Source organism: Camelina sativa, chromosome 11 (assembly GCF_000633955.1).
Source record: "Camelina sativa cultivar DH55 chromosome 11, Cs, whole genome shotgun sequence".
Classification (NCBI taxonomy): Eukaryota; Viridiplantae; Streptophyta; class Magnoliopsida; order Brassicales; family Brassicaceae; genus Camelina; species Camelina sativa.
In genome coordinates this window covers 18,979,221-18,990,019 of record NC_025695.1, presented here as the reverse complement: position 1 = coordinate 18,990,019, position 10,799 = coordinate 18,979,221, and the positions used below count along the sequence as shown (strand labels likewise).

Below are 10,799 nucleotides of genomic sequence, written 5' to 3'. Positions count from 1 at the left end.
TTTTTTTTTTTTTTTTTTTTTGACTTTTCGTTTGCTTTGACTTGTCAGTCCTTTTTTGATCAATCAATCCCACCCATCACAAACCTCTTCTTCTTCTTCTTCTTCTTCAACCTCTTGAATCTCAAATTCTTAATCCTCAATCCTCAATCCTCAAGCTTCTTCTTCTTCCTCCTCTTCGCATTGAACAACAATGTCTAATTTCACTTATACTTCTGCTTTCAACCTATCCGAGTCCCCTTTAAATTCCGCCATTGGTTCTTCTTCTTCTTCTACCTCTGCGTTCGTCTCCGCTTCCGATGATGATAACACCGACGACGCTTGTAGCATCTGTCTCGAGCCTTTCACTCTCCAGGATCCTTCCACTGTCAGATTCTTAAACTCATCTCTCGCTCTCTCTCTGTCTCTCTCTCACTCTTATTATTCGACATTTGTCTTAGATACGCTTTAGCTCTTTCCTGGGTTTTACGATCTCGCTCTCGTTTTTCATATTCCCCCTTTTGTTGCCTTAAATCTGGAACAATTGGATTGTGACTATGAGATTCTGCCTTAGATTATCAATACGAGATCGTTTGATTTCTTTGATCATTATTTTGTTCTTAAACCCCATCGGCGAACATTGTTCGATTTGATCGGCCTCGCTTTCTCATCTGGAACCTATTGAATCTTAACATAAACATATTCCACTTTTTGTTAGTAGTACTTGTCCGATGTTTCCGATATCTAAACCTGCCAATGGATGTTCTGATCCTCTCAGGTTACGAGTTGCAAACATGAATATCACCTTCAGTGCATCATTGAATGGTACTACTTCTATGTTTTATGTCACATTCAATCCTTATAAACCATTTGTGATCTTCTTTTTGTTAAGATTTGATCTTCTTCTTCTGTTCATCTTAATATCAGTGATTGATTTGTAAATTGGGGTTTCTTACGCAGGTCACAGAGAAGCAAAGAGTGTCCTATTTGCTGGCAATTGTTTGTTTTGAGAGATCCTGCTAGGTACTCATTCATCTAAGGATAAAGATTTTTTTAGTTCCGACGATTTGAGTTTACTATACATAGATACTTTGCTCTCAATTAGGGGTCTTTACTAGTAGTATTGGTTCTTATTTTGTAGCCAAGAGCTTTTGGTAGCTGTGGAAAAGGAAAGATTGTTGAAAACCAAGAACATATCTTCATCATCTCCAATATCCATTCATCGCTCTCATGAGGATTTTCACTCTGAAGAGGTTCGAAAGTTATCCAGTGTGCTTTAATAAAACTAAGGTCTTTTTGGTTCTAGTAGTTATTGACTAGGTAATGATATATTTCTTCCCAGTAGGAATCGCAGTTTAGCAGCTTTGATGAACAGTTCTTGAGGCATCTCACCGAAGCTGCTCATAGGCGTTGTTTGCTTCGCAGAAGGGGGGAGGGTCAAATATCCTCAAGTCTTGTTTCGTCCAGTGATCTTAGTACTATTCATCCTTCTGATTTGGCCAGTTTTTATCGTATCTCTGCTATTTCCCAAGTTGAAAACCTTTGTCCGAGTCCTGGCTCAATGACAGCATCCCCTGTCTCTCGTCACTCTTCCGCTCCTCCAGATAGCAACAACGCATCCAGGTATTGACTTTAACATGGGAAGCTTTCATGATTTATGCGGTTTCTTTTTGCTTAGGTTGTCTCTAATAACCAGCTTTCATGATTAGTACGGTTTCCATTTGCTTGAGTTGTCTCGAGAAAATGTGTATGTATGACTGCGCAATGCATATGTTCTTATAACCATGTCTGGTTGGGTGGATTTTTGTCTCGATAAAATGTGATTTCGCTTAATTACTTGTTGCTGATAAATAATTGAGATGCTTAGGAATTCTAGACCATGTCTCTACATTATGCGGCTTCTTCATGGAGAACGCTCAGGCCTTTTCCATTGATTAGAACTTACCTATACTCTTTTTAATATATCTTGTATCTGTCATCAGAATCTCCCCTGGCCTTTCTCCATCTCGTTCATCTCAAAGTCCAGATCCACGTGAAGCATCCTCTCTTCCGGAAGCCATAAAATCCAAACTAGCTGCTGCTTCTGCAAAGTATGTCAATCAATCCCTCCTCTTTTGTTCATAAGTTGGTTATAAAAACTGATTGGTACATGCCTGCAGGTACAAGGAATCGATCTCTAAAAGTAAACAAGGGCTTAAGGAGAAGCTACTTGCTCGCAATAACTCAGTGAAAGAATTGAGCAAAGGAGTCCAACGTGAGATGAATGCTGGAATAGCTGGTGTTGCACGAATGATCGAACGATTGGATTTTGCCTCAAAACGTTTTGGAGGGTCTGCTCATGTATCAACCTCCACTGCTACTGCTTCTGGATTCAATTTCTCATTCAAAGGGAAGCGTGTAGAAGCCAATACCAAGTCTAACAACAGTGGGGACAAAAACGAACCCCAAAAGCTGCAGGTTTCAAACTTCTCCGATTCTCCCAGTTTCTCTCTCGTCGTCTTGTACATTTGTTTCATTAAAACATAAAGCTATCGATGGGTTTCGCTAATGAGAATCGTTGAATTTCGTCTCAGGGTGGAGAAACGTGCTGAGGAAATCAGGCCTTTTAATGCAAGCGATGTACGTTTCCATTGTTTCAACTTGCCCGTTGGTCTTCGCATCCTGCATTGTTCAGAGCTCACGGTCTGGTCTCTCTCTCTCTCTCTCTATCTTTTTTCTCTGTTACTTTTGCGATGAGTACTTTAAGAAGGCTTAAATAAGCAACTGAGTAATCTTTTAATTACTCGATTTTCACGGAGTCAAAAACTTTATATTAATTTTATTTCTAAGGATAATGTTATATGTTTTTTCACGTAGAATTGGATTAGTCCGCTGCAACTTCAATCACTATTGCACTATGATTCTATTGATAGACAAGTTCACTGTTAAAAACAAAAAAAAAGGCAAGTCCACAAATAAAATATGAAAAATAGACATAAAAATCTAATTTGATTAGGACATAAAACACCTGAATCTATCAGGTAAAGGCTTTCCACAGTTCTATAAAACCTTAACGACGTACAAAGTTTCAGACGTAAGATTAGATTTGTAGAGGGCCAAAACAAATAAGAAGGCTAAGTCAAATACACCAAACGTTGCAAACATAAGATTAGATTGTGGAGAACCAAAACAAGAAAGCAAAGACAGAGAGCTATGTCAGGAGAACCTTCTTTATGCATTAGAGGCTGTGGCTTCTTCAGCTCTTCACAGACAAAGAACCTATGCTCTAAGTGCTACAACGATTTCTTAAAGGACGAGTCTGCCAGATACTTAGCCACTTTGAAAAACAACTTGAAAACAGCAGCGGAGGCGGCTGAAGAGGTCACAGCCGAGGAGGTGACGGCCATTGAGGTGAAGAAGAAGGATAAGAAAAAGAGTAGTAGATGCAATACGTGCAAGAAGAAGGTGGGGTTGCTAGGGTTTCACTGTAGATGTGGTCACATGTTCTGCGGGTCTCACCGATACCCGGAGGAGCATTCTTGTCCGTCGGATTATAAATCTGCCGCCAAACATGAGCTAACTAAACAAAACCCTATCGTCAAGGGTGATAAACTCTTCAGACTTTAATCACCCTTCGAATTGATGCTTGGTGTTCTTTTTTATTTTATCATCCGCGTAAATAATTTTTTCCAGTTCCTTTTTCTGTTCTTATAACTTAGAGTTATATATATCATCGAGTTTGTGATCAAAAACATTCTGTGTCGTGCTCGCGTTTCTAAGGAATAAGATGCCGAAAGAGTTAGGGGTTAAATCGAACAACAACAAAAGTCATCCTTAATTAAATGACAACAAATTCTTTTTTTTCTTAAATATGTTGTACAAATAGAAAAATCATTAACAAAATATAATAATATTTTGTGGTTAATTTAATACGTATTTTTTTTTTTAACACCATAAAATAAACTTCCATTAAATTGTGAATGGGTACTGATACAAATATAGTTAACCAATCAAACAGGTGGTACAGAATACACTTGATATACAGAAGGTAAGAGGCAGCTTGTTTTGACCATTGTGAGCAGCAGCATATAATTTCCCGATTTATATTATATAGCTATCAATGAAAATAATGATAGCTTAGACACATCCAATGTCTCAGATCAAAGAGAAGAGTGCCGAGATTATTATAATCCTCACCTAGTCACCTTTGTGAATCAAGTTGACCAATTCTAAGTTGTCTCCTTCAAACCAAACCTGTCGATGTCATTGGGCGCAGACCGTTTGGTGAGCTAGCGTTTAATATACCTGCAACGTAACAAAAGATACATATAAGAAAATTTGGATTTTAATGAGAAAGCCAATCACGTATCGGCTGATCAATCTTTAACACTTTTTAACTAAATTATCAAAAAACTGAAAACCTCAAGTAAGAGATTTTAATGATGTATAAAACCCTTTAAATATTAATTAGTTGGCTAATTCATTAAAAACATCCTCTCTGTATCTTCACATTAAAACCACAAAAAAAAACATCCAACTAGCTATATTATTAATCGAAAACCCTCAAGTAAGAAAAGCTAGTGAACAAAACCTTTTTCGTTTATAGTCCCCCCTACACATATATCTTGTTTAAATTCATCTTGTTGTTTTTGGAAAATGACATATGTCATAAGAACATGCATGTGTTTTTTTTTTTTAAAGACTTAAAATGACATGGTTTTTGTTCAAAAACAATACAATATATTTTTCAAATGGCAGTCGTTTAAGGTTTTGATAGTATTATAGACAGAGGAGTTCTTTACACTAATATAGTTAACCTTCACAAATTCTTGTTAGTTGGTCACTGAGTTCAAATAAAATTTATCGTGATTGGTCATGTTTGAAGAAAAGTGTCGCCATTGTTAGGTAGAGAACGTGTAAAAAGTATCACGATAAAAACCAAAAAGATAGCGTGTGGGATCCGTGTTATGGTTTACTGTTTATCATTATAATATGATTATTAGGTCTCCCATGATACCTCGTACCACTCTTTTGTTTTGTTTAAAGCTAAGCAAGTATTAATTGATTAAATAAAGAGAATAAAATATATTACCAAAGTACATGTGCATATATTAATGTAATTTTATAACCAAGTAATAACGTGGTGGATGTGCACGACGTCACNTTTTTTTTTTTTTTTTTGTCAAAACCCAAAACCGAGTATTATCCGTGTCTCAAATGGAGCAAAGGAGTGAAGAGACCTGTTCAAGTACCATTCAACATCACATACGTTGTTGATGAAATCATTAGATGATATAACAATTACTCCTTACTATATGTGCAAGATATCTTACACATATGGAAGATTGTTTAATTAAATTAAATTACTTATCATATCATTAAATTGTTTTTATAAATGTCTTTTTAACTTACTTCGACTAAGAACACCTTTATCATGCATATTAAGCACATGGATAAAGGTATTTTTATTTATTTTATTATAAAATGATATTCTGAAAAGAAATATGAACAACAACATTTGCTATATATAATATATATATATATATATATATAACAGGTAATTCTATATTTATTTTTAATTAATAGTTATAAAGCATTGTTTACATTGAAGAAGCTATATACTTGCACCTACCTTTGATATACTGTATGTCTATCATTTAAGAGGTACAAGTTAACTTAAGATTAACGTAGAGTTGGGCAAGTGGTTGAATGCAAGTAAATCGAAGATATATATAGGCTCATATGAGGACACAAAAAGCATTCTTATGAGTGATCATATTCATATATACTGCGAGCTTTGATATATATTTTCTGATATTCCTGAAAAGAAGTGATCCAAAAGTTAGATCTATAGGAAGAGATTTCACATCTCATGCGAGAGCGCCACTACCCCACCACATCTTTGTTTTTATTCAACATGTTAGTCTACTATATATGATAATATTTACACCTTGGGATTTAACGCGTGGGAAGAGTAAACTACATTAATCAAACACCATAAATAAGTCAAGGGTCTTGTAGGGAGTAATGATAAAACTTTCACTCTTTTTGCAGCTTGTCCTTGAGATTTTACTGAACTTATATGCTTTGGTAGAGAACTGTTTCTTCTGAAAAGATATGCATCTGATCAGTGCGGTGGTGGCTGCAAGGATGTTGGCCGGCGTTGTACAATCTAATACCGTAGAAGGCGAGGCCATCCCTTTCGGATCGTTATGGTGGATTATCTACGCTGGTGTCTCTTGTTTCCTCGTCATATTTGCTGGTATCATGTCTGGTCTCACCTTGGGGCTCATGTCTCTCGGTCTGGTCGAGCTCGAAATCCTCCAACGCAGCGGCACTCCAAAGGAGAAGAAACAATCAGGTGAGATGAGATCTCTCTTTTTTTTTTCTTTCCCTCTCAGTTGAGATCATTAGGGAACTGCTTGTACATGTCCCTATGGAATCTTGATTTTGTTTGAATTCTTGAAATAATTTTTTTTTTGTTGTTGTATGATTCAGCTGCGATTGTTCCGGTTGTCCAGAAACAGCATCAGTTATTAGTGACACTACTCTTGTTCAATGCTGTTGCAATGGAGGTGGTCTCTCATATCCTAATCTTTTCCTTTTATTCCCACAAGTTTATATATGATGACTAGATTAGTATGGATCCCAAACTAAACATGTATCACTTTGGAAACTTGCAGGGGTTTCCTATATACTTGGACAAGATATTCAATGAGTATGTTGCTATTATTCTATCTGTCACTTTCGTTCTATTTGTTGGAGAGGTATGCTTTTCTTTTACCTCCAAAGTTTTGCTATTTAAACTTTAAGTTTTATCATGGCTTCCACTGAATTGACCACCGTTATTTCAGGTTATTCCTCAAGCCATATGCACCAGGTATGGACTGGCAGTGGGAGCTAATCTGGTTTGGCTTGTCCGCATCTTAATGATTATCGCTTACCCGATAGCTTTTCCTATTGCAAAGATGTTGGATTGGGTATTGGGACACAGTGACCCTTTATTTAGGCGGGCTCAGTTAAAAGCTCTTGTATCTATTCACGGTGAAGCGGCTGGCAAGGGAGGTGAACTTACACATGATGAGACCACGATCATAAGTGGAGCACTTGATTTAACTGAGAAGGTACATATGAGAGAAACTATGTGAAAGGCAGAATTTAGTTCATCTATAGAACTCTATTGTCTAACTAATAGTGAAATATAGTCATGCGTCTATCACACATCTCATCATATTTTTTTACTATGGAAACATTGCTAGCTTGCTAATATATCTAACTCATCAAATCTAGATTGATGGATATTTATGCAAACTCATAAACAAACTTTCTGTTTATGTTATGTTTTCTCAATTTTTCCCTTTTTGTTCATATCTTTCTTTTAGGGTCAATTTAATTGTTTTTAGATTCAAAGATCTGATAGTATTCTATCATGTAGAGTCCTTATTCAGTTAATGAATCAAACAAACTTTCATAGCATTGCGAGAAATTTTTTAATGCAAAGTGGTATTTTGTTGGAGACAGACTGCGCAAGAAGCCATGACACCGATTGAATCAACCTTTTCCTTAGATGTAAATTCAGAGCTGGATTGGTGAGTTTGCTTCTCAACTATAGTAGTTTAGTGAAATGTTTGAGCGGACCTGTTATATGTCCTCTATTATTGTAGTAATCATTTAAGTGAAATGTATATGGTTATATGTATTCTTGATTCCGAACTATAGCAACGAACATCTTTTTTAAGCCTTTCTGGTGATTAATCTCGTAGGGAGGCTAAAGGTCAGATTCAAGCACGAGGCCACAGCCGCGTTCCGGTCTATTCCGGGAATCGAAAAAACATTATTGGACTTCTCTTGGTATGTGTTATTGAATCTTCCACTACAAGAAAACAACATAAAACCGACAGGCATATCCATCAGTTTTCCGTCGGAAACGACGATTACCGACGAATTACAGACGTAAATGTCCGTCGGTTCTAGAGCGTCGGAAAAAATAATCCGTCGGAAATCTATCAGAAATTACCGACTGATTTCCGACAAGACAAATACCGACGGATAACCGACAAACATGTTGAGTCGGTAAATACCGACGGATTTCCGATGGATATCTTACCGACGGATTATGTACCGACGGGTTTCCGACAGCATTATACCGACGGGTTTCTGACAACATTATACCGACGGGTTTCCGACGGAATATTTACCGACGGGTTTCCGATAGCACAATTACCGACGGATTTTCCGACGGTATTACCGACGGAACTACCGACGGTTTCACGATTGATTTTCGAGAAACTCCGTCATTTCCGACAGAATACCGACGAAATGTTTTGAAAAAATCCGTCGTTTCCGACAGATTACCGACCGATTTCTTTGAAAAAGTCCGTCATTTCCGACTGATGTATTTTTTTTTAAATTGCATAATTATTCAAAAATTTAATACTAAATTTTTTGTTAAAATAGAAATGCTTATATAATAATATTTAAAAATTTTAGGGAAATATTATTTCGTACAAACATGGAAAATGTTCTAAAAACCGAAAACATAAATATTTTACAAAACAAAGCTAGAATTCAGAAATCTAAAAGGCAGAATGTCTTGCCCGCATCTCGCTCATGAACGCTGCTAGATCCTCATCCCTCTTCTTGTTCTCCTCGTCCCTTTTTTTGTTCTCTGTTTTTTGTTCTTCCATTTTCTTTTCCAATGCTGCAATCCGAGCATCCTTCTCTTGCAGAGCTTGTTGGAACTCTTGTGTGGGAGCAAATGAGTAACCCGTTGATTGAGATAACGGGCTTTGTTGGGAGAGATTTCCAAGTCCAAAAATCCGTCCCTTGTTTTTTTCAGTTTCCTACACATTCATTTTAAAAATTATTCAAACATTTTAAAACAAAACAAAGTAAAATCAAATTTTAAAAAAAAACAAATATTACCTCATAAAAAATCTCGTTTAATTTCTCTCTTCCAAGTTCAACAGTAGACTCCGATCCTTCAGAAGATTGTTGGGAACTGATTATCTCCTCTTGCCGCCTCCTCGAACTCTCAACAACCAGCTTAGCTCTACCATCTTGTATTTGTTTGGTCTTTTTGTTGGTATGCATATCCTCCATCAAAGTAATATGGTCTGGTACCACACCATCCCTAATAGTCTAAAAGAAGTATTTTAATTATATAAAGATTGTCTTATTAATGATAAAAAATAACAATTATACGAAATCTTAAAACTTACAAGTTGGCGTTGTCGGGTATAGGCGCTAACTGGACCATTGTTGTGGGTTGCCATGCCCAACCCGCCACGGTCGCTCCTTCTATTCTGAGAATATTTTGAGGAAAGTGAAACTGTATTTACTTCACCCCAATATTGAATCAAACCTTGGAAGAGATCATCGCTCAACCCTTTTGGCACCTTTCCTTTCTTCCACTTTTGCTTCCACTCATTCAACATCTTAGAATATTGTCTAGCAGCCGCCTTCTTAAACTCTTTTCGAACGTTGTTGGTGATATCCGGATGCCAAGTGAAATCTTGCTAAAAAAAATAGTAAGATAATGCATTATGAGAAAAATATTATAAAACGATGTTATAAAATTAAAGTAATAAAGTTGAAAACTGTACCGCAAATTGCTTAAACCACATTTCTTGTTCTGACGAAGGCATCACTGAAAACTTTGCGTATGGTGTTTTGAGGATTCCATACATCATACGCAAAAGAGATTTTGTGATCCCATTATGCGAATCACAAAACCATGTGGTATTTGGAGCGCCATAAGGATCTAAGCGGGGGATAAGTTCTCGTCCAGGTTGAGAAACAAAATCTTCAATGGTCATCTCCATGGGAGCATGTTGTGAAGCTTGTGAATCTGGAACGGGGCTATGACGTGAATGGGAACCACTAGCTTCTCCAGCAGCGTGGTTCCCACATGTGTTTGCAACATAAGAACCATAGTTTCTTTGGAAAAAAAACAAAATTTAGATTCTATATGAATATAGGGAAAAAAAAACAACAGAGGCACAAAAAGATGGTAAATTTTAAGCTGAAAAACGATTGGAGTTTGATAATTAAGAAATATAAATCCAGAGTTTTAGTTTAATTAAAGAACATAAATGATTGTTTTACCAAAAACACAAAAATTAGTTTTTTCCAAAAATAACAGTATTAGTTTTTTTCCAAAATCATTTTTAGTTTTTTTCTTCAAAAACTAAATTAACACATAATTTATAACATTAACACATATTTTACAATAATAACAAATAACTAAACTTTCAACCAAAAAAAAAAATTTCTAGAAAAAAAACAAGATAAAACAATTAAACAAAAACCAAATCATCAAAAAAAAACGAAATCTAACACCCTAACAAAAACAAAAACGAAATCCAATTCATCATTCATCAAATCACAGTCTAACAAATCACACTCCAACAAATCTAACACTCTAAATCTTCAAATTAATCTAAAGCCAAATCTTCATAAAATCTAATAAATATACCATAATCCTAAAAAGCTAACAAAAATTAAGGAAATATGACAAAAATGAGAGAACTTACGCCATTCTTTAAAGAGAGCCGCCGGAGTAGATCCGCCGGAGTAGAGACAGCCGCCAGAGTAGAGAAATCCGCCGAAGTAGAGAAATCCGCCGGATGAGGGAAGAAAGCCGCCGGAATAACAGCTGGTTTGGACGCCGGAATTCGCCGGATTGGAAGCCAATTCGTCGCCGGAATTTTGGTTGCGAGAGCGAGAGAGAGGATTCGTCGTCGTTATGTCGACGAGTGCGAGAAAGAAGATGAAATGACTTAGGTTTTATCGATGTTACCGACGGAAATACCGACGGAACATCCGTCGGAATTCAATAAAAA

At 36.3% G+C, this 10,799-nt stretch overlaps 2 protein-coding genes and 1 pseudogene across 2 annotated transcripts; all 3 read left to right on the top strand.

Annotated features, from left to right (window-relative positions):
- LOC104723802 (E3 ubiquitin-protein ligase RHF1A) lies at positions 15-2,827 on the top strand. Its single transcript, XM_019232168.1, has 8 exons — positions 15-364; positions 755-801; positions 937-999; positions 1,118-1,229; positions 1,322-1,599; positions 1,959-2,066; positions 2,136-2,433; positions 2,550-2,827. The coding sequence occupies exons 1-8, from the start codon at positions 191-193 to the stop codon at positions 2,565-2,567; spliced, it is 1,098 nt and encodes a 365-aa protein (XP_019087713.1). The 5' UTR covers positions 15-190; the 3' UTR covers positions 2,568-2,827.
- On the top strand, positions 3,015-3,601 carry LOC104723801 (putative zinc finger A20 and AN1 domain-containing stress-associated protein 8). The gene has a single exon (XM_010442210.2). It carries the CDS (start codon positions 3,169-3,171, stop codon positions 3,580-3,582), a length of 414 nt encoding a protein of 137 aa, XP_010440512.1. The 5' UTR covers positions 3,015-3,168; the 3' UTR covers positions 3,583-3,601.
- Positions 5,944-10,799, top strand: part of LOC104728124 — a 7,455-nt pseudogene continuing 2,599 nt past the window's right edge.